Source organism: Asterias rubens, chromosome 20, assembly GCF_902459465.1.
Source record: "Asterias rubens chromosome 20, eAstRub1.3, whole genome shotgun sequence".
NCBI lineage: Eukaryota > Metazoa > Echinodermata > Asteroidea > Forcipulatida > Asteriidae > Asterias > Asterias rubens.
This window is the reverse complement of record NC_047081.1, coordinates 10520442-10545266: the sequence shown is the minus strand read 5'-3', so window position 1 is coordinate 10545266 and position 24825 is coordinate 10520442. Positions and strand designations below refer to the sequence as shown.

Sequence of the window (24825 nt, the reverse complement as noted above, 5' to 3'; positions counted from 1 at the left end):
TCTTGCTAGTTCCAGAACTTGGACAACAGAGGGCGCCCCCTCTTACCTGCGCATGGCTGACCTTCCTTACATTAAAATACATAATAATTGTAAGTTTATGTACAATGTATAATAATTATTATAAAACATGAAACAATCATCACAAAGAAGTACTGGGTAAACTAGAAAATACAGGACCTATAATTAAAATGCATGCCAACTTGTAAAAACGCAAAAAATAGTTAATGGCAAGATGTTTATACATGTATACCCAATGAAGCAGCGTCTTTCTCGAAGGCTATAGGCCTACAAACGACATACAACACAGCACAAAAAAACATAAACCGGTTTAAGGCCTACTGGTGTAGAATTCAAGAGGATGGAATGGACCCTTCCCATGAAATATGCATACGTACAGACCCTGTTGGTTGGCAAACACCATTGAGTTGTGCACTAAGCAGACGCGCAATCGCGTTTGCGTCATACACCCGTTAGCCGTGTTCAAAACAGCTCGATGTTCCCTCATTTTGCCAACCAAAACTTTAGTGCGCACGCGCTATGTGCAATTTACATATTTCATGGGAAGGGTCTATTAAAGAACGAGTAGATGATAATTATTAAAAATGAACAGATAATTGGAGCTGACTGTAAGTTTTATTCAAGTGATGTGTGCAAAATCAAAAACGTGTTACAAGCAAATTCTTTTGATTCAATTTCAAAGTTTTTTGCATAATGAGTATAGTATCCAGAATACGCGGCAATGTTTTAAATGCATGTAAGCAGAAATGATACAGTAAACTAAACAAACAATAAGTGCAGTTGTAATGAACTGTAAAGCTGTTGAGGTGCTTTTTTGTTCGTCAAAAGTGAAACAATGACAAGAAAAGTTATCATCCAAAACAACTTCAAACAACCTGTTATTAGGCCTACCTGACATCACTGCTTTTTGATTTCGCTGTATATGCTGACTTTCCAATTTTAGTGCATCAACATTGATGTTAAAATCAAATGCGAAAATGGAATTATAGCTGTTGCAAACAACTTACCAACCAAACGGTTGGTATACAATCAAATGAACTAATACAACAAAATCAAGTTACCCTGTAGAATATCCGAACACTAGATGCGTTTTTAGTTAGATACGAACAGCACCTTTGTTCATCTGGCAGCAGCAACCCTAAAAAGATACGAACGGAGACGAATGTTTAGATTCAACAATGATACTGCAAACTTAAGTGCGATGTGCATTGATGAAATCTGATTTCCAAAGTATTTATAAGAAACCGAAAAGTATATGATTTGAGGCATTGCATGGTGAGGTATCAATATATTTGGTTTGCAGTAACACCATGTATGTATCTGCTTGCCAGATATAAACCGAGAAGTGCAATTACTTATGACGTAGGGCCTACCTTTTGTCCAGGCGCAGGCCTCATCACAGATATCCGGCTGTACAGAGATTTAATCGGAGCAAAGCAAGCACCGATAGCTTTCTGTTACCATGGAAACAAGAAAAAATAATACCCATTAAAAAAATGTTAAAGTATTTAAAAATATTTTCAGAAATATTATTGAATGATTTTAATATCATAAGTTATATCCAATAGGCACATATAATATAAAAAAAAAGAACTAGCCGTGAGATGGCCTTAGCTTTCGATCCAGACCGGACCTTCTTTAGAGATTTAAACAAGCACAAACATAAACATGTCCATCTTTATCAAAAAGAGAAGCAAAGAAAAAAATGGGAATGCATTCAGGAAAAGCAGGAAGTTATTGATTTACAAACAATGGGCTGGGTGGCTGAGGTCATGACATCTAGAACTTGATAACGTTTTTTTGAAGGGATGAATTTTTTTTTTTTTAAGGACGAAGATTGTTGAAAACAAAACAAAATGTCAACCATGTGTTCAAACAATTTCTTCACAATTATTTTGTGCACGAATTCACATAAACAAATCAATAAGTTTCCTGTCTGTACTTATAGGTTATAATAAGTTGATAAATCAATGTTCAAACAATAACATCATTTTGTGGACGTAAAAATACATCATCTAAAAAAATAATCATGCATACGTTTCTTTTCTATTAACTGATTGAGTATAATTAACCGATAATGCGATTCGTTTGTAACCTTTAAGCTATCCACACATCCGGGACGTCCGTGTCTGACGTCAGAACCTTCGTCGACCTCTCGGACGACCTTTGCATTCTTGGCCTTTTCAAGATGTGAGCCGGCTTCTGTGCAGCCCTTGTCACCCCACCGGACCTACATTTAGATAATTCGAGTCAGGATAATTGATTGATATTGATGTTACTCAGAAGTAAATAAAATGGTAATATTGAGGACTAATCAATAAATCGATAGGCCTACAACATTTCAACTTCTTTTGTTCTTCTTCTAATGGCACCCCACTACACTACTATTCTGCTATTTACTGTTCATGATAGAAATAAATGGTTTAATTACTGAGAATTGAAATTATTTAAAATAATCCTTAAAATATTAAATGATTAATCAATACTAACCAATAAACTAATACCGTCAATTTTACACAATACGTACAAAATAGTCAATCAACCGACCGACCACTAAAGTCAATCAGTGTAACAATACAGTCAATCAATACAATAAATCAATAGCTAATCAATAATTCAAATCAATAAATCCAAATAATCAACTAATTACCAAGTTTAATACAATGCAATCGGTCAATCAGTCTAACGAGTTAACAATACAAAGATACAAAACAAATAATCAACAAAAAAGCCAACAAACCAATCAATCATACATCATTCAATACAAAAAAAGCGAAAAGCTTTTCTGGATTCTGTAAAAGTCAAGATGGATAAGCATAAGGTAAACAATTCAAAACTAAATATAAAAGAGGAACAGAAAGAACAAAAAACACAGAGGCCTAAATCATCAATCCGTCACAGGAAATTGCTTTTACGATAATAAATCATTGAAATAACAGACTTATATCTTATAACTATATTTCAATCAATTGTAAGTGTACTTATTGGCTTTTGTATGAATGTATACTTGGTTTGCAGGGATACCATGTATTTTTTAGTAGTGATGCGGGTAGTTTATGTTCTTTTGAATTTTGTCTCACTTAACATTCTACTACTACGGAGTACATTTTCAAAATTTGGGACACTTCTCAGTTCTGAAAAGAATTGTCCTGCTTTTTAAATACTGCATAGGTAGTAAAAGGTGGCATAGGAAATTGGCTTTTGTATGTATGAACTGTTTATTGAATTATGTCTTATATCAATATATCTTGTTGGGTGTAACAAATTTCATTTCCCTTTTCGACTAATAAAGAGTGAATGAATGAATTACCAAGTCAAAGTGAGACATAAGTCATAAATGACTTTGCTTCGTCTCAATGGCCCATGAATGGCTTCCTTAGAAGAGGAGAAAATTAAGAGGATGAAACTAAACATTATTTCAACTGACCGTGACTGGTTTCATTCCACCAACCCCTCCCCCGCCGTACACCGAGGCGTTCACCGCGGGCCATTTCTTCGCTGATGGCGACTGCGGCTCATCAATGGGCGGTGGTGGCGACGTCACAACCTGGAGATGGGAAAAGACATCGTCAAAAATAGGTCATAAGATGTAAATGAAAATGTGCCTGGAAAATTAGTTTTTTGGATCCGACCCAACAGAACTCTGCAGTTTTTGACAGGGTAGCTGCTAGAGTTTACCGTTCCGTTGTTCTCCACAAAAATGCCAGTCACATAATTAATTAAATAATTATTAGCAAACAATTAATGCACCGTGTTGGGCACGTGGCTATTTTGAATTTTTTTGTTTCCTTGCATGATTTTTATAGTGCCATGCATTTCTGTGCGTTTTTCACTCCTGATACAAACACAAAAGAGGTAAAAACTATTTTTTTTTAAGGTGGCACTAGCTGACTTAGCCCAGAAACAAGGAATTGTGGATAGCAACTTTTAGCTTCCGTAGACTTAAATTGGAACTGAATTCCCTCACCAAGGAAGATGTACACCAGTGATTGGAACTGAAACCCTCAACAAGGAAGATGTGCACCAGTGATTGGAACTGAAACCCTCAACAAGGAAGATGTACACCAGTGATTGGAACTGAAACCCTCAACAAGGAAGATGTACACCAGTGATTGGAACTGAAACCCTCAACAAGGAAGATGTGCACCAGTGAAAACTTACCACACAGCAAAGGAGTTGCCAAAACCACCACAGAAGCAACAGGCCGAGTACCAGGAACGCCAATAAGAACGCTAACACCACACCAGTTACATCCGGCTGTTTTTATACAAAACACAAAGACACATTACCCACTGAAATCAGGAAGATTTTGTGTTTAAAATTGTTTTCCTTCATAAAACAAAAAATGACAATGAAGCTTGCCAGACTCAAACCGAAAACAAAAGCAAATGAGGGAAGAGGATGATAGAGAAAGTTAAATAATCCGAAACAAATAAATTCTAAATATATTTTACAGAGAACTACAGTAGGCCTTCATTTTCACTTAAAATTCCCGATTTGGGTTCTGGCTATCGTTAAGTTGTTATAGTAATTAAGCGCGTACCTTTGTGCAGTTTGTCGCCGTAATGGTCACATTGCTGGAAATAAATGATATACCGTTGACTGACACCTGTAGAACCACAAAGCTACCAAAAGAAAACGAAAACGAAAAAAAAAAGATAAAAAGAGAGTAAGGGATATAATTGATGTTAATAAAACATTCAACAAAATCAAGAACTTCCCCGAATAATAAATACTGGTGATTCTTTATCACCGAACTCGGGAAAGTACTCATAGTATACAATGCTATAACATAAATCGGTGTCAAGTATTTGCTTCATCCCGATGCAAATTTAACATCTCTTAAACCTCTTTGATGTTATTATTGTCTTCAAACTGAGTATTAGTCAAGTGTAAATATGTGGACATTGTGTTTTGCGTTCAAAAAGTACCCCAATCCTTTAACCTGAACGTGGGCAAACTTACACCCACCCCAATCCCAAAAGCACTTCTCCCCCCTTCTCCAGGACTTTTCAGACCCCGGTGACAGACGCTTACCTTCCCGAGGACTGGATCTTCGGTGCAGGACACAGGAGGTATTTTGAGGCAACGATGGTCGGCTGTACCTCTACAAGAGGGAAACAAATTTCGGAGATAATTTGGGAAAAAGTTGAAGGTAATTTGAAAAATAGTTGGCGATGATTCGGAAAATAGTTGGAAACTATTTAAAGATGATTTCAGAAAAAGTGGAAAATGGATTTATGAAATAGTTGAAGATGCTTTTGGAAATAACGGTGATTTGGGAAATAGTTGAGGATGGTTTGCAAGAGGGTCATACTATAAACCATGCATTATGTTTCGGCTCCGACTTAAAAGCAGTGGACACTATTGGTAACTACTCAAAATAATAGTTAGCATAAAACCTTACTTGGTAACGAGTACTAATGGAGAGAGTTTGACAATTTTCAACTAAAATATTTTAATTCGATTCGAGACCTCAGAATTAGATTTTGAGGTCTCGAACTGAAAGCACACAACTTCTTGTGATGTGACAAGGGTGTTTTTTTCTTCCACTATTATCTCGCAACTTCGACGACCAATTGAGTTTAAATTGTTATAGCTTTATATGTTGAGATCCACCAAGTGAGAAGACTGGTATTTGACAATTACCAAAGGTGTCCAGTGTCTTTAAGCAATTTTCTTCCGACTATTACTGCTGTTCTTATTTATTTTAAACACTTATCCATTTGTCAATTATTATTTGACAGACCTTGTAAACAGTTTCTTACCTTGATTGTCAGTGTCATTCAGACGGAAATTACACGTGACTTTACTGATATCGTTTGTCTTCGTGAAACCATTACCGGTAATGCTGACGTTAAAGGCTTCTGCAATTCAATAATCAATCATCATATTTTGGTGTTCAGTTGAACAAATTATCACTTTCTGGAAATGATAGACCTTTGGGGTCATTGAGTGGCAGCAGACTTACCAGTTAAATCCATTGTTCTAAGAATTGTGTGCATGCTCAGAACTATGAAAACAATGAAAATTTACAAGTCTGCTGCCAACTAGCGTTTATATTTCAATAATCATAAAACCGAAGTTTTAACAGTATGAAACATTAATCACAATAAACAAGTGAAGTTTGAACAAACTTGGGTCAAACAATACAACAACAAAAAATAATAATAATAATAATAATAATTCAGAACACTACATGTTTGAATAATCTTAGCCAATTAACATATTATTCTAATGGTAACAAAAGATGGCCGCTCTTTCCCTTTTCCCTTTTTCACTTTTAAAATTTTGAGCCACCCCGAAAAGCCGAGCTAGCGTGTTTATTATTCCTGCGGATACCCCACACGAGTGTGCCGGTGCAAATTTGACGAACGTATTTTGAACAACAATAAACTTGTACACAATCCATAATAAGAACATTTTCAAAACAAAAACGGATCAATACATCAAATTAAAATCTAATGAGCAACAACAACATTTTACAAAAAATATAATTCTATAAATTAATTAGGGAACACCTCACCACCCATCACTGGGGGTGGGAGAGGGGGGAGCATGGGGCTGGTGGACTGTGGTATTCCACCCCTAAATGGACTCAAGATACACTTTCTTCATACATTCTTTATTATGAAACAGCGGTCTCCCGAACTCCGAAAAATCTAGTAGATACCAGGCAAGACAAGTTCTCAGAAGAACACAATCTACCTGGCAAGAAGACAAACACGGCGTTACCGCAAACCCAATAACATTGAAACCTCACCATGCAATGCATCAAAGGGGGAAAAGGCTGGTAAATTTCACAGATGGCACTTAATTATCGACACCAGCTACTGTTATTATACTCACCCCCAGAGCAGACCGATGTTGGTGATGCAGATAAAATTTCAATGCACGATGTGTTGACAATCTAATTAAGCAATTAAAGAAGATACAAAATTAGGGTGACCGTAGCTGTTTGGGTTGGGTTGTTAGAGTTTAAGCCGAACAACCTTTTTGAAATTTTGAGAAAGACACAGTATAAAGTGGCCAATCATATACAACTATAGTTGTAATGGACACATGACTGTAAATACCCCAATACAGCAGTTAGACCCAACTGGGGCGCTGTACTCCTTTTTTCGAAATTTTGTCATTATCGGTCGTATGAAAAAAGGGCCCCAGCGCCCCAGTTTCTGGGTTTATACAGCAGTGTAATCTTAAGTAATCGCGACTCCATCCGCTCCCACGAGTGTCAAGATATTATGGTGGCCCTGAAGGGACATCGCATATCGCAAACGTGTGCGCATACGTAATTGTACACGTGTGCACATAAATTCGCGATTTGTTTCACGACATTGCATACGTGTGCGCACACGTTTGCGTTATGCGATGTCCCTTCAACTCGAAAACATTGAACACAAAATACACAGTCTTTGTTAACATTCATTTTTATTACTTTCGTGCATATCCCTTGAACTACGGTGCAATAAGGTAGTCGACATTCTTGATTTTACAGTGCATCGCATAGAGCGTGTGAGATCCTTGTCATTTGATTGGGGGAACTTACTTCACGTGACATTCACTATAACTCCCATCCGCACCGGCGATCAATAAGACCTATTCGCCCATGGGGAATAGCATTTCCAATTCAACAGTTAGGATCATCCTTGTTCCCAATGTTTTTGAGCAGTACAGCGCCGCCGCGCCGCTGCCAAAACAAAGGAGCACCTGTGCAAAAGGTTGTGATCCGATTGCTATTAAATTTGTACATTGTTGCCGCTACGCGGCGCTATATGATTTTTGGTTGTCAAGTAATTTGTGTGATTTTTCATAATGTTATACTTTTAAAATACATCAAAACAAACAAATATTGAGTGGCTTTAACACGTGGAATGTAAGGAATATTATTGCTCGGTAAAATTTGGACTCTTCTATTACACTTGGCTTCGCCTCTTGAAATGGAACAGTCCAAATTTTACCTGGCGATAATATTCCTCCCATTCCACTCTGAGCCACTCAATATTTGTTGAAACTATGTCTCTCTGGTTTTCAACAAGCTTCCGTTGTATCCCACTTTGGCTTTACAACGCGAACCTTGGCGCAACACGAACCTTGGCGCGCAACACAACTTTTGAAAACACGCGAGAATTGCAAGAGATATCAGTGAGTAAGCATAGTGTCTTTAACAATTTCTAATTACAACATTCGGTATTGTTTATTCTCTACCAAACTGACAGTATACGTCATCTCGTACTACAATCATAGCCTCAGGAAAAAAAGCATAGCTGTGTATAATAAGATGACAACGCAACACAACAACATAATCAAGTGTGGTGTTTGCGGCATTTAAGTTGTTCACAGCGAGTATAATGTTTGTCCGTTATCACAGTTAATGATTCTCTGAAGCAAAGGAAAGTAACACACAAATGAACCTGAGGCGAGAGTGTTTTACACCTGTGAAACGTCTATCGTTCTGTTCACAAGAAAAATATCAATAGTTGATTCTTGTATTGTTCGAGAAAAGGCAAAAAAAGGCTGAAAATAAAAGTGTTTTATAGATATTTTGAAAAGGGACTTATCTGGCCCCGTTTTCAGATAAGTTACCGCGCAACCAATACAATAATCATGATCAAAGTCAAGTTCCTTTTCAGAAACAAGTGAAATCCAGATAGTAGCAGCCGACACTCTCTCGAAAATTTTCCGACAAGACTTGGTAGCGAGTGGCGTTATTGAGCTCACAAACATTGGGCGTGGAACCAAACGAACCTCGCTTGATGTTGAATGAGAGACAGTCTTGGCGCCCCATACATCGTCGTCTGCAGGCGGCTACTGTGTCTGTTGGATATCTGTCCAGGGTGTGGCCGAAGAGACAACGAGACACGAAGTGACCAGTAGACTCATCTACTGCCAGGCAGTACACATTCATAGCGGACTGACCACAGCTGACTTGGCGGGAACGCTCACAGACGATGAACATCTTGGTTCCTGCCTGCACATCGCCCCAATAGCCAATAATTTCTGAATTATTCTTGTAATCAAGGGTTATCATGAAGCCATGGTCTTGATCATCTGACCATTTCTCATCATCTGGTTGGTTTGGCTCCCACTTCCGATATTCAGTCGGATATTTACCACCCTCGTTGCAGTTCCATTCACCTTCAACTTCAGCATCATTACAATTGATCCAAACACCTTTTAGATATAATCCTTGGAGCTGAAACGAAGTAAATATGAACTCATTTTCGCCATCTGAGCTTGGGACCATTATAGATGCGTTGTTACGATCACACTGCATCACGGCAGTGCCCCAGTTGCCCTTCATGGATCCATCCAGACCCAAGTAGCAAGACTCAGCATAAGGCACCCATCCATAAGGGCACCCTCTCGCTGCAAAGACACCCTTGGTTACCATGATGATAACAAATTGAGTAACAACTCCCGTCGAAATCATCATTTTAATGTTGCTATGATGAGCACTTCTTTTAACACTTCAAAACTGTCAGATTTCTTGAAGATATGGTAAGTTGAAGAAGCTTAGCAATGATGCGGTGCGAGCAAACGTCAACAGTCTAGTGACGAAGTATCAACGCATTCTCTTCTATATGAAAGGCCGACAGTAAGGCGAAATTGAATAAAAACACGCATTGTTTGGTGAAGCAGACATTTTGGTTAATTTAGTCGTTACCTGGATACGGTCAAATATTCTTATAACGGCCACGAGGTAGTGAGACCATAAATTAAAATTTTGCACGAGTTTTAGTCAGACCTGTTATACCAGGCAACTAGAACACCGAGGCTATACGTGATTTTTCAGACTAAATGATGCATGAACAATTTGGAACGCGGTCGAAGAAACAATGGCGTAGGGAATTTCTCGAGGAAGTGAGGTTACTTTTGGTTTTTCACCATTCTGTTGACACAATTTAATATTTTTTTTTTATGTATACTGTTCAAAGCGTCGAGACCAAACCGGCTCTTCTCAGAGTCAACACTCGCACAAAAGAGATTTACACATGATTTTACCCGCAAGTTTACTATGAGGCCGTGTAGAAAAGACACATGTTTAGCGTCCGGGTTTCAAAAAAAAAAAGGGGGAGGAGGGGCTTTTCTTTGTTTTCAAGATGGCTATCATTCTCTTTAAAATTTAAAAAATCCATTGTTTTTTCTACAGTTCAAACTCACATAAAAAAATTAAACATGCTGGACAAGACATTGTACAAAACATAACATTTATTATAAAAAAAGGGAATGAAGAGGACCTTTTTTTTTCATGACTGCCCTGCACATGTTTCAAGTATTTTCTTGATGAGACTGTTAAAATAATAATATCCCTTTTTATCATTTGCAAAAATATCAGAAAAAAAGGAGGAGGCGGCCTCTAAAAAAGGAAGCGGGCGGGACGCTAAACATGTTTCTTTTTTACTTGGCCTTATTTTTAGTTTCTTCCTATCATTATTATCATTATTATAAATTATAATGGGAGAATTTGGAACGCTAGGTGGCAGCAGACTTACCAGGTAAAATTCCATCGTTTACGTAGTTCTGGGCATGGGCACATTACCGAGAACAATGGATTCTACCTGGTTAGTCTGCTGCCACCAAGCGTCCTAAAAGTCTCCCATTGTTATCAGAGTTGGAAATGTCCTACCTGAGTGATGATATCCTGTAAATCATTGAAAGTATCTCCTTTGAAGATGTGTTCCTTAGCCGGGGGGTCAGCGACCTTTTGAAGGTCCCGGATGCTGCTCTCACCAATTCTCACAGCCAGGACCTTGGCACCAAGAGACCGGGACATTTCGGCCTGGGTTTTCAAGGGTGGAATAAATAATAATAACAACATTTAGTTAAGTGCACTGTCCGGCGTTTGCAAATTGAACAAACAAGTTAGTTTTAAAGGGAAGGTACACGTTTGGTAGTTACTCAAAACAAATATTAACTTAAAAACTGACATGGTAAAGAGCAGAGCTGTTGATAGTATAAAACATTGTGGAAAAACGGCTCCCTCTGAAGTCGCATAGATTTTGGGAAAGAGGTAATTTCTCACTAAAATAATAAAAGACTTCTAGCCAGAAGTCTTTTATTCCTATCTGAAAGCACACAAATTTGTCCAACAATGGTGTTTTTTCTTTCATCACTTTTCCGCAACTTCAATGACCAATATAGCTCTAATATTCACAGCCTTGTTATTTTATGCGTATGTTGGGATACACCAAGTGAGAAGACTGGTCTTTGACAATCACCAAACGTGTGCCTTCCCTTTAAGATTCGTTTTGAACTGGGAAAAAGGAAAGTAAAATAGGCTAATGAACGACAATTCGATAAAATGATTTGTGTGACCCACCTCTTCAGCAGCTTTGAGTCGATCATCCAAGTTTCCATCAGTCAGTGTTATAATGACACTAGCCGTCCCATCATCTAAATAGTCAAGATAATAATAATAAACGTGGCTTCTTATATAGCGCGCATATCCGTCACCCAGTGAGGCTCAGGGCGCTCTAAAGGGCATTGGACACTATTGGTAATTACTAAAAATTATTATTAGCATCAAGTGACGAGTAATGGGGAGAGGTTGATGGTATAAAACATCGTGAGAAATGGCTCCCTCTGAAGTGCCATAGTTTTCGAGAAAGAAGTAATTTTCCACGAATTTGATTTCGAGACCTCAGATTTAGAACTTGAGGTCTCGAAATCAACCATCTAAACGCACACAATATTTCGTGTGACAAGGGTATTTTTTCTTTCATTATTATCTCGCAAGTTCTATGACCGATTGAGCTCAAATTTTCACAGGTTTGTTATTTTATGCATATGTTGAGATACACCAACTGTGAAGGCTAGTCTTTGACAATTACCAATAGTGTCCACTGCCTTTAACATACAGTAATTTCCTGCAAGATGTGGGACTACACTTGAATTATACAAAGTCACCCCTTACCAAGTCACCCCCCCCTTACCAAGTCACCCCCCCTTACAAACTCGCCCCCTTACAAAGTCACCCCTTACAAAGTCACCCCTTACAAAGTCCCCCCTTACAAAGTCAGCCCTTACAAAGTCGCCCCCTGACAAAGTCACCCCCTGACAAAGTTACCCCATTACAAAGTCACCCCCTTACAAAGTCACCCCCTTACAAAGTCACCCCTGACAAAGTTACCCCATTACAAAGTCACCCCCTGCCAAAGCCATCCACTTACAGAGTCACCCCCTTACAAACTCACCCCTTACAAAGTCACCCCCTGACAAAGTTACCCCTTACAAAGTCACCCCCTTACAAAGTCGCCCCTTGACAAAGTTACCCCTTTACAAAGTCACCCCTTTTACTAAAGTCACCCCCTGACAAAGTCACCCCCTTACAAAGTCACACCCCTTACAAAGTCAACCCCCCTTACTTGTTCTTAAACTGCCGTGGGGTCGTTGCCGTGCGATATTAGGGACTTTTCGTTTTCGACGACGGATGGTTCTGCGACGGTTGTTCAGCTAAACGTTGTCGTTTTCAGCACAACGAAGATTCATCTCAAGAACTGTCGTAGAAATTGAGGGACGACCGTCCTAAAAGCCGACGCATGCGCAGATGACGCCAAATGTCATATTTACCGTCGTCGAATATGAAAAGTCCCTATTAAGGCCCGAGCCGACGGCCTTTATCACACGGCAACGACCCTGCCGGTTTTAAACGGCCGTTAAAGAACTCGTCGCTACCGCTGTATTCCCTTATTTATATACAATCCCTTAAACTTGTAAGTAGATCTTGCATTATTTGCCAACCTGTATCTCTGATCTGCTGATTGGCTAGTGCTAATCCTGTTTGTAGATAGGTTCCTCCTGATGTCCCTAGCTGACGTAAATTACTGATGCCAGTCTCCATCAGCCGTCTATACAAAAATGGGTTTATACAGATGGGAGAAATCAGTCATGAAAGAGGGTTGAACCGTCAAGGGTCGATGGATTACAGTGAACTCATTCTATCGGTCTGCGTTTATTAAGAAAGCAGGGTGCACGTTACGAGTAAAATAATAAAACAAACTCGATATTGTAGTACAGTTTCATATATGTCAGATATTTGGATCCACCTGGATTGTTGTGTCAAAATGGAATTCACTGGCTTACTTTGTCAATCTGGGCAAGATGATTTCAGAAAAAATGTAGGTACAATTTTGTTCAATGGCATCTTCAGCCGCCATTTTGAATTTCAAAATGGTTGCCATTGTAATACACTTTTGCATATAATATCTCAACTTGTGAGCAATGTAGAAGAGCAAAAACGACGACAATGCCCTTTGTTTGTGATACCTATGATTCCATTGAAACCAATTCCAACTTTCACTTGTAACTGATTTGGTTCGGCCACCATCTTGAAATTGAAAAAGGCTGCCATATTTAACTGCGTTTGCTTCAATATTAAGAACGTGTGTTAAGGTTTTATTCCGGGCGGCGGCTGGCCTGAAACTACACGAAGGCCATTGCCTCTGTTGCCCCTGGTCTTGGCCTCGGTGCCCCTTCAAAAGTTTCCCATAGACTTTAAGGTTTTCCAAAGGAAGTGCCCTTTACCAAATGAAAATGGCCTTGCCCTCTCAAAGATGATTCTTTCAATTAATTGAAACATTTTCTGTGAAAAACACATTGACAAATTAATTATAGCATTAGTTTATACACACAAACTCCCACTGAACCTTCAACATCTAAAATCAATATTAGAATGTCAAACAAAACCAGAATCTCGTGTTCCTTCGTCACCAACCTTCTACTAGTAAGCTTCATAACCACGCCTGCTGAGTCCTGACTGGAGAACGTGATGAACGATGCCCGCATCATTGAACTGTAAGAAAGATGAGAAGACAGAAAGCGTGAATGAAAGTTATTCTAACCTATGTGAACGCAATATATACTCTAACCTTCGAGGGTTTTTGTCTTCGTCGGGTACTAGCAGAAAATAACCAGAGCAAGACCTTTTACCTCTAGAATGGATGCATTTCCAGGAGGGGATTAACCAGTTCCACTTAAGAGCTCTCCAAACCAAGTTAGGAAGTCAACCAAATCGTAGTACAAGGATAATAATGCATGAGCATCAACATACTGTTTATGCCAGTGGAAATAAATAAATAAATGAATAAATAAATAAATAGTTTGATTTGAGTTCGTCTCGCCATCATGATCACTTCATAGATGTGGATGTGGTTATTTCCACGAAGTGCAAGGTGTTTGTTGGAGTGTAAACTCTTTAAATTGATCGGCGTTTAGAAAAAATAATGTATTCTTAATTTACAATTTGCTGCACTGTGACGTCATGCATGATATATGGATTGCCTGGCTTGTGTGGTTGGGTTTTCAATACTGATAAGGGTTTCTGCATTTTTTGTTTCCTGTATTAAAGCTGAACATTGTACTCATTTCATATTCATCATTTTGTAATTGGCGCTAAATTCCGCTGTCGGATGTATAATGAAATAAAATAAACACAGTACCTCGTAAAACTTGCCAACAGCGTCTCCACGAAGTCAACGGTTTGCTCCTGAAAGTACTCATTGGTTACGCTCCCCGATCTGGAAAGAAATGAGCAAAATGAATGCATTTTCTTCTTGGCTATCTTGCTTTAAGGCAGGGTATGCTTTTACAACTACTCTAAACATAAACCTTTACTTGGTAAAGGGCACTGGAGAGATGTTGAAAGCATTGTCAGAAACAACTTCTTTGAAGTAGGTTTAGATTAGAGATGTAATCACTAATCATAAATCTGCTCAGATTCAAGTTTTGTGATTATGATTCATAATCACAAAATTTGAATCTGAGCAGATACTGATCTTGAACAAAGACTAAAATTTTTAGTAGAAGTATACGCTGCCAATGTGTTTTTATTGGTGTGACAAATTCTCACAGTCAAAGTTGGCTGACATGGCCAAATACGTCTTCATGTAATTAGTGACGTGCATGAATGGACTAAATGGCTTAGGACATTCTAAATAACTCTGCGTGCGTTCGTTTAGCTTCCCTGGGTTGACCCCGGTCGGCCCCGGTACGTTCGAATAGCTTTGACGGGGCTCACCCGGGTCAGCCCCCAGTGCCCTGCTTGTGGAGTTGGTCACCTGGGGGTGACCTGAGGTGCATGACGTCACCACGAGAGGGCGAGTGTGATCGTTCGATTAGCTCTTGTCAGGGGCTCACCCGAGTGAGCACTGCGGGGTCGACCCAGGGAAGCTAATCGAACGCACCCAATACTTGGGGGAGGGGTACGTCCAGACAAATCCAGTGTAAATCTAGACATTATTTGATTATCTAAAATGTTACCTGAATGTTTGCATGGATGGTGGGTGACGATCTTTACACCTTGAAATCATGCATAATTAAATTTCTCTTTGGGAATTTAGGCGTGGTTCCGAGAGAAACCGCAGTGAACGTTTCGAACATTCTGTCCGTCGTCAAGAGCATGAATGAGTAACGGACAGCTGAGGATGGCAAACGTGTAGTAGGCTTTGGGGACTTAAAGCAGCATTTATTAACAAGCACAATCTGTCGCAAAATACTCAAAGTTCACTGTCAATGTGGAGTGAGCGTAACATTACAAAGCCTGGCAAGAGACAAGTCTTTGTAAATTGATTGTCATCCTTCTTAAAGTTCAAAGCAGTTCCACGAACATGTGGTCAAAGTCTACACCCGAACCGTCCAGACTATACAATAACTTTATGGTACCACTTCCCATTGGATACAGACCTCTGACTGCCTAGCTGTATAGAATAATGCAAATTTAAAGGCACTGTACATCTTTGGTATTGTCAAACACCAGTATTCTCACTTGGTGTATCCCAACATGTGCATAAAATAACATTTTTACTCAAATGGTCATCGAAGTTGCAAGAGAATACTGACAGAAAAACACCCTTGTTGCACAAATTAATGTGTGTGCTTTCAGAGACGTAAAAAGGGCTTCAGGCCTGAAGTCTTTTATTATTTGTGTGACAAATTACCCTTTTCTTCAAAACTTACTTCAGAGGGAGCCGTTTCGAATTCCCACAATACAATGTTTTATACTATCAACAGCTGCTCTCCAATGCTCATTCCCAAGTAAGTTTGGATGCTAACAATTATTTAGAGTAATACTCCAGTTGTGTCATTTGCCTTTAATGGATCCTTCCGTACTTTATCAGGGACCATGATGAGTGTGGAGAGCCACCGGAAAAGTAGCAGGAAACTCGGCAGTTATTCTAAACAAAGTGATATTTTATTATTATGACCGACATGTGGATGAATGGTGGACAAAGGACAGTTTAAGGCATGGTTGATGACCTCTAGAAGAGACAAAGTATAAAATGGTGTTTTAAAAAAAGTGAGCGGTGAAACTAATGTTTGTGTGGATCATAATTTTAAAAAAAAACTGTTACAGAAGTTTTGTTTTAGTAAACTTGCGGGATACAATCACCTATCGAAAGAAATTGTGAGAAGTGCCGGTTCTGAGAAAAGAACCGATGTAATTTGCTTATCTTCAGGGCCCAGTTGTAGACAACCTTAACAAGTTTCTGCTCAGCAGAAATGAGCGGGATTCCAGTCACAAATTGTACACGTGACATGGTAGTTGGTCGATAAGCACCAATTTGTTGCGCTGGGCTACTTTCTCTGCTTATGAAATTGGGAACAGGAGAGGGCCGACTTCTAGTTTAGTTTTTCTTACGACCGGGGAAATTGAAAACTTGGCATAAAATTAATGTATCAACTTGTTATCCACATGGCGAAGCAAAGCAGTTTTTTTATTAGTCCTCCTATTGGGGTTTTTGACGCTAGGTGGCAGCAGACTTACAAGGTAAACAAATCATTTTGAGCAGTTACCAATGGTGTTAAGTGCCTTTAAGGCGCTTCATAACACGACAAAAATCCAAAACAAACAGTTGATCTCACCCTTCGTAGACTCGAAATCAAGTCCTTTACGCACGATTGAACATTGCGGCACTGCCGTTTCAGAATGGACACGAACGAGACCGTTGCAAACAAGGACTAGTTCACAACTGCACAAGTCTATCTTGTGTCCCAGATGAATTCCGTCTATTGTCTTGAAGCGTAGACAATAGCAACCACACACAACAACATTCATAACAAAAATGTAATCTATGCGACATCAAACTGGACTTGCATTACAAAACAGACATTCCATTTCATTACACAATATTACATTACTCAACAAGATGTCCTTGTGATTCATATCAATTTCTACAAGAACTTCCTCTTGAAAATATTTTGCTTTCAAGAATGTGCCCGCCGGTCCCTCTTATTTAAAGTCAGTGGACACTGTTGGTAATTGTCCAAGACTAGCCTTCATAGTTGGTGTATCTCAACAAATCCATAAAATAACAAACTAGTGCAACTTTGAGCTCAATCGGTCATCGAACTTGCGAGGTAATAATGAAAGAAAAACACCCTTGTCACACGAAGTTGTGTGCGCTTATGGTTGATTTCGATACCTCAAGTTGTGAGAAACAGATCTTATTGGAGTAACGTAGTTTTTGAGAAAGAGGTAATTTATCCATGTAAAATATTTCAATCTGAAAGCCCTTTTAAAGGCAGTGGACACTATTGGTAATTACTCAAAATAATTATTAGCATAAAACCTTATTTTGTAACGAGTAATGGGGAGAGGTTGATTGTATAAAACATTGTGAGAAACGGCTCCCTCTAAAAGTGACGTAGTTTTCGAGAAAGAAGTAATTTCCCACGAACTTGATTTCGAGACCTCAAGTTTAGAATTTGAGGGCTCGAAATCGAGCAACTGAAAGCACACAACTTTGTGAGTTAATATCTCGCAACTTCAACGACCGATTGAGCTCAAATTTTCACAGGTTTGTTATTTTATGCATTATGTTGAGATACACCAGCTGTGAAGACTAGTGTTTGACAATTACCTATAGTGTCCAGTGTCTTTTAAACAAAATGAGATTGCACTGATTTTCTAAAATTTCGATGTGAAGAAGGCACATAATATTATGTCAAAACTTGTTCAGCTGAGAGTTACTTTTCTTGCTCTGTGCATTTTGTATATCTCTTGAATTGATTTGCTCCTGACATTATGACGCTAATTAAAGATTGCAATGTCTGACTTTTATCAACATGAGGAAATAAGGAGGCACTTCTCAAAACTTGTTCAGCTGTTAGTTTTGAAACTCTCTTGAATTAATGTGGCCATTATGACATAACAATTATTTCCCATAATAATTATGCTATGACCATGACTAATGTTTCTTTTTTTTTTTTTTTTTTTTTTCAATTCTGTCTCCTTTTTTTCAGTATAGTGGGGTTGATTTACTATGGGTCCGTTGACGCTTATTTTTTTGTATTTTATTCTGTATAATATAAATGTTTGTAATGCAAGGTTTTTACTAAATTGCTACTTTTTTAACTTCTGTGTATTTTTTTAAAAACCGTATTGCTATTTTTGCTCATGTTTTTTAATCCTGCATTTTAATGTTTTTCTTGACTGTACAGCGCTTTGAAACAGTGTTAAAGCGCTTTATAAATGCATTTAAGTTAAGTTAAGTTAAGTTAATGTAGTATCTTGCTTGACAGAAAGGCCCTTGAATCTACAAGGTCGTCCTTAATTTGCATCATGTTCAAAGAAAGAACCGACTTGGAACGAGCGAGAAAAAATGTGGCAGTATAGTTAAAGGCAGTGGACACTATTGGTAATTACTCAAAATAATTATCACCATAAAACTTTTCTTGATTACAAGTAATGGGAAGAGGTTGATGGTATGAAACATCAAAACGAACTTGATTTCGAGACCTCCAGTTTAGAACTTGAGGTCTCGAAATCAAGCATCAGAAAACACACAACTTCGTGTGACAAGTGTGTTTTTTTCTTTCATTGTTATCTCGCAAATTCGACGACCGATTGAGCTCAAATTTTCACAGGTTTGTTATTTTATGCATAATATGTTGAGATACACTAACTGTGAAGGCTAGTCTTTGACAATTACCAATAGTGTCCACTGTCTTTAATTCCACTACACATTAATTGGCCGGACGGGACAAAATGTGTCGTTTGTTAGTATGAGGAATGAATCCTGTCTTTGTTCGAAAACGGAGCGACATGAATTTACATAAATTCCTTTCTCTATCTGTCACTGGAGGGAAATTCCTAGCCGGTTGCGCAAACGTCTTCTAAGGGTTTAATGGGTGCGATCGTTTAGCTTCTCCGGGTAGACCCCGGTGTGTGTTTTTTTTTCCCAGGACCAACGTGTGCAGATAATTACCCACGTTCGTCCTGGAAGAAAAAACCGCCACACACCGGGAAGCTTAACGAACGCACCCAATATATTCTTCCTTAAAAGGACACGCCCACATTTGTGGTTGTTCACAAAGTGATCACCAGAGCGGGTGTCGCTTGTGAACCATTTTGTGGTTTATAGGTTTTAAAAATTGGACATCTGACACTGCCACTCGACTTTGTCATTAAGCACTCTCTGATTTTATTTAAACCAAAAATAGGAACAGATGACAGATTGAGCACATCCTTCCTTATAACCATAAAATAATGATTCATTTTCACATTGTATCAACCCAAGTGTAATGACCAAATATGGAAGATCGCAGGAGATACAGTGAGTACACTCGCTGAAAGTAAGAGCGCGAAAACCCCGTTATAATTGATCACTCATTTTGTTTTAGTTTCAAAGTCTATATCGCGAGAGAATATAGCGAGGTCTGAACCATTTGTATCATCGATCATGACATCGACAGATTGCGTTTTTAGAGTCATAAAACAAACCCAGTACTTCACATAGCATAATATTACTGGTTATAAACAAGAGAAAATATAATTAGCTGTTGCAACCAAAGAGACCTATGATATTGCAAAACAAATTATGCCTGATGTGTCGACCTTAAAAAGCAGTTTCGACCCTAAATAGCAGAGTCTTTCTCGAAGGCTACAACAATTCTCCTTGAACAGTCTGTCTTGAAAACATACAAACAACCTGCCAGACATTCATTATGCACAAGTGTTATGCGTGAGCTGAAGAGCTGACATGCACAGTTGGAAAAAGATTGATCAGAAATCCCAGAATGTTCAATGAAGAGTGACATAATTATTTTTACAGCATGCGTTTCTCGATAACTCGAGCAAAACCAAGTTTAGAATGTTGTTACAATTTACTTTCAAGGAAGAAACAGACCTTTTTTAAACAATTCGAGGCATTGTTAGGTAAAGGTAAAAAGTTGTTAACTCCTTCACAAAAAGAGGAAGGAAAACTTTCAGGATCCTTCCAGCACTTTTTCACAGTTTACAAAACGATATTTTCCTATTGAGAGAGTAAAATACTTTTTTTCATTCAACGAATGAAAAGGGGTTGAACATACGGACAATTTTCCGAGAAAGAGAAAGGAGAATATTCAATCTGAGGAGAAAACAAGACAAAATCCTCACCTATCAAGAACGAAATACAAGTCGAAACCTCCAGAGCACTGCGCATCATTTCCGACCAAAAGACCAGCATCGACAACTGGGGTAACACTGGCTGTACTCCCCGCCGTGATACAGAGAAACAAGACGGCCAACACCGCCGTCGACGCACGGTAAAGTTGTTGTTGTCGATCCTCGAACATCCTGGGTACAACTGCCATTATTTTCATGTACAGAGAAGAGAGTATCTTGATCAGCTCTTGTATTGTAAGAACACCAGTTGATTTTTCTGAGAATGGTCCTTGGTGTGAGTTCGTTGTTCTTTCACTCAGGAATGAAGTTGGAATGCTATACCCCGTTGTTGTGCAACTGCGCTATACGGGGCGGAGTACCTGGGGAAAATGGTGACTCATACACTTCACAAGTGGTGCTGTTCCCCAGTATGTGTTTTTTGACTTTTTTTCCTCAACAATAAAATCCTTTGACCCCTTTGACTGCCTTATTCAATCGTTTCGGATTACAAGATCTCACGGTGTTCTGGGTTAGCTGAACAGCTGGTTGCAAACAAATGTGTCTGAGCTGGAGTAAAAAATGTTGTTGTATGTAATCGCAGTACAATCACACAAGTCCCTCGGCAAAACAGAACAAAAAATAGAGACCTCCTTTAGTTGAGTAAAACCTGGCAGAAGTACTAATAAAAAATAATTGTTCCTTCTACGAAAAATGTTACAAGAGTAGACCTCAGAAATTCCAGACGAACGAGGGCGATTAACATAGAATTATACCTCAAATTTGCAGAGAGACTTATATTTTAACACAATCAAGGGCTTAGTCCAAAATGAGTGCTTTGCATAATCAGACTTTCTTATAACTACTTCATTGTATTGTACTGTGTGAGTACGAGTCCGGTGTCCTTTAAACAACTGCGCAGCAGGGTCAGTCTTCGACAAGGCCAGTCCTTTGCAGTGATAACGACCACTCCACGGAAGTTAGGTCACCACTAGAAAACCTTCCCCTGCGGAACTTCCAAGATAACAAAACAAATTCTACCCTGACAGAATTATCAATTTGGTGAGCGCGAGTTGTTACATCCGCTGGTTGGAACGATGCACTGCACTGTTGAAGGAGCTACAAATTGCAATGGTTTATCCAACATAATCAAACATAACAGACACGCGTCATGGTTTTCATTCAATGTCATGGTTCATTTGTTTTACTATTACCCAGTGATGAGCGAAGCAGCCTGAAAATAAAGTCAACATGGAGCCGCTTCGGGTTGTAAAAACATCATTTCCGCCTTCAAAAAAATTTCAATTTTGTTTTTCAATGTTTTTTTTTTTATAAAGCCTTGAAGAAATATCTAAATGGAAATTATGATGTGCTGCAGATGTTTGCGGTTCAGATCCCCCCAGGGAGGGGAGGTGATGGGGGAGGGGAGGGGAAGGTGCATTCTCCTCGTTATGTAGGACCGAGGTCACAGGCGTATTGCGCACACATGCAGTAGGCCTACCTTGTGAACTCGGCGTTGAACTTTTTAAGTTCAATAGTGGCATCAGATCATTTCACTATAGAGCAATGGTGGACTATGTTGAACTCAAATAAATTGTGTTCGCAAATTTTCGAAAAATGTTGGTTAAGATTTCAGTTACCCAACAACAACATCAGCAGTAACAGCAGCAGCAACAGCAGCAGCAATATTCAACAGCAACAGCAGCACTCCGTAACAGCATCAGTTAGCAGCAGCTGCCAAAACGGCAGTAGCAGCAGCAGCAACAATATCAGCAGTAGCAGCAGCAGCTAGCACCAGGATAGCAGCAGCAAAAATATTATCAACAGCTTAAGCAACAACAGCAGCAGCAGCGACAAAAAAAACAAAAAAACAACATCAACAACAACAACAACAACAACAACAATAATACCAACAACAGAAGTCACAGCAACACCAAAAGCGACAACAACATAAACAAAGACGACAACAACAGCAACAACAACAACAACACCAATGAGAGTAACATCAATAAAACAACATAAACAGCCCATAATAATGAAGACTTCAACATAAAGAAAAAATCTAATCCTAAAAATTATTCCAACTGTCTTTTTTTTGGGGTCATTGTGTCCAAGCAAACCAAGCACATACGACTAATTTGTCTCACATCAGCAAACCGAGGTCTCTGCCTCCTTATTTGGTTTGAACTTTTCACTAAGTTCAGGGCCCTCCAGCGAGAATGTCTATTGTTTTAAAACGGAGACATCTCCAGACCCGTTCGTCGTGGGGAACAAATCATGACTCATTTTTCCTTTTCCTGTGGTGGAAATCCAGTTATTTTTGAACTGTCATAATTGATTGGCAAGGCCTGACAACTGAAAGGGAGAAATCCGGGGAAGCAATAAATAATTCCAAAAAATGACAACAGTGCGTTTACAAGTTGTCAAGAAATTCAAACAAACTCACAAAAAGTGCGAGTTAATGCTCTCGTAAACAAATACTGATAACTGATTTACGAGTTTCCTGTGCATTTTGAAGTAAGCCTGCATTTGGTGTGTAAAGCTTATTGTTGCGTTGTTCCCCCCACACTTGTACCCCAGCCCCCAGTCTCCATCTCAACTTATAGTGTCCAGACTGGCTTTCTGGACCATCGAGAAAGAACAGCTTGGACAATTACACCTCAAGTGTTACACTTTTTATTGTATATAGATGGTACCTACAAACGATCTTTGTTATGCTGCAACTTCCCTGCCGTCGTCCATGGAGGAAGATGGTCTATTGTGACTACTTTGGGCCCAATTCCGCTTTAAGTCGCTTTAAGCAGAAAATATTGCTTAATAGTTGTCTGGTAATCAGAAGTTAGCTGGGTACCAGTTACTGCCATGACAGTTTGGCTGTTAATCTTATTCTGGTAAAGCATATAGTTTTGGTGTGCTAAGCAACGTTGAAATCGGCCCTGAAAAAAAGGGGGGGGGAAATGGTCGCCACACAATGAAGGTCATTGGTAATGAACTTGCACTAATTGGATAATGCACTTTTAGCGGTTTAGCAAAGCACGCGAATTATGTTAAATTAATTGTTGTGGGTATAAATATGGCCAACCTTTTGTCTTTGACCATAATGGCCACGACTAAACCTGTCACTTCCCGTCGAATGAAGGAGTGTTTTTGTTTCATCAAATCAGCCATGAGTTCTCGGAACCTATTCAGGGTGAAGTTAAGGTGAGAACGATTTAAAGGCACTGGACACTATCGGTTATCTTTTAAAAAAAAAATTATTAGAATAAAAATTCACTTGGTTGCGAGCAATTGAATGCAGCTGTTGACAGTATAAAACAATGTGAGAAACGGCTCCTCTGAAGTAGTTTTTGAGAAAGAGAACAATTCTCACTCAAATATTCAAATACTTCAGGCCTGAAGTCTGTTTTACTCATCAGACACGCAAATTTGTGATGTGAATAAAAATTATGTTAAGTTAATTTTAAGCTTTGTTTGCCCCAAAATTTGAATCTCTCTTGTGTATTCCTATGTTTAGTTATTCTTCTTTATATTTTCGCTACGGTTTTTCGGTGATATCTAAAAAAAATTGCGAGCGCTTTTTGAAACGAATTCCACCAAACAAAGGCTATACTTTGCCCTTTATCTTTAAATTTTGTAAATTTATTGCAGTTTCTCTTAAGTTTATCTAACAAGAGGGCGCTATTTCAAGCATTAATGTACTGGCTATCGGGTAGACCAAATACCACGATCGCAGACTTGGAACTAAGTCTAGGCTTAGACTCGTGCATTAGATATCTTATGACAATCATCTCAAAGTTGATAGACGACCATGAACTACACACATTTTCTGAAAACGTTAACACAGGAAGTGCCATGTGGCTTGCATGTCACATTTTATACATAGATAGCTAATTATTGCCAACAGAGGGGGCTAAACCACTTTACAGGAAGCGATTTTGTGGGGAGTTCGAATACATACCACCAAAAGTTGACGAGGAATGCAGTAACCGGTCATGGTGGAGGATCTGGAGGTGTCCTTTCTGTCACCCATTCCTCTGAATAATACAAGGTCCTTCCACTGAGCCTTCACACAATAGACCTTATGCATTAACGTCATCCAGCCGCCTTCTTAGAGGAAGAACGGTGACGAAACAATCTAAACGCACAGATGTGTACGCGCGGCGCACAGTATTGGCAAATGAACAACCTCATTTTGACCTCTGGGTGAGGGCGCCCTACTGAAATGACGTAATGTGCATAATGTCCAGTCATTCAATCACCCATTCAAGACGTAGATCTGAGCGTACATTTCCGAGAACCATATGGTAAGTCTGCTGCCACCTAGCGTTCACAAAAGTCTCACATTGATTCAAACAGCATTACGTCATTGTGGAGGTTTGCTTTGAAAAAGAAAACAGCACGATTTAATTTTCGTAACCATAGACAACATCATAGCTCGATTT

General features: G+C 38.9%; 1 protein-coding gene across 1 annotated transcript; it reads right to left on the bottom strand.

Annotated features, from left to right (window-relative positions):
• Window positions 1-272: 272 nt before the first annotated feature.
• Window positions 273-21473, bottom strand: LOC117303842 (anthrax toxin receptor 1-like). Its single transcript, XM_033788229.1, has 15 exons — window positions 20399-21473; window positions 14460-14537; window positions 13736-13813; window positions 12763-12869; window positions 11342-11415; window positions 10649-10801; window positions 6868-6928; window positions 5787-5885; window positions 5056-5125; window positions 4562-4643; window positions 4180-4275; window positions 3446-3565; window positions 2114-2248; window positions 1392-1472; window positions 273-1156 (listed from the first exon to the last, which is right to left on the bottom strand). The coding sequence occupies exons 1-15, from the start codon at window positions 20602-20604 to the stop codon at window positions 1115-1117; spliced, it is 1482 nt and encodes a 493-aa protein (XP_033644120.1). The 5' UTR covers window positions 20605-21473; the 3' UTR covers window positions 273-1114.
• Between the last annotated feature and the right edge of the window lie 3352 nt (window positions 21474-24825).

Bases quoted from the DNA above. Each gene is read 5' to 3' on its own strand.
- LOC117303842 (XM_033788229.1), bottom strand. From the start codon at position 20,604: ATGAAAATAATGGCAGTTGTACCCAGGATGTTCGAGGATCGACAACAA. The intron at 5,126-5,786 runs GTAAGAAACTGT...TCCCTCTTGTAG, and splicing joins GAATGACACTGACAATCAAG to AGGTACAGCCGACCATCGTT. The intron at 1,157-1,391 runs GTAGGCCCTACG...GTATCTTTTTAG, and splicing joins GGCCTGCGCCTGGACAAAAG to GGTTGCTGCTGCCAGATGAA.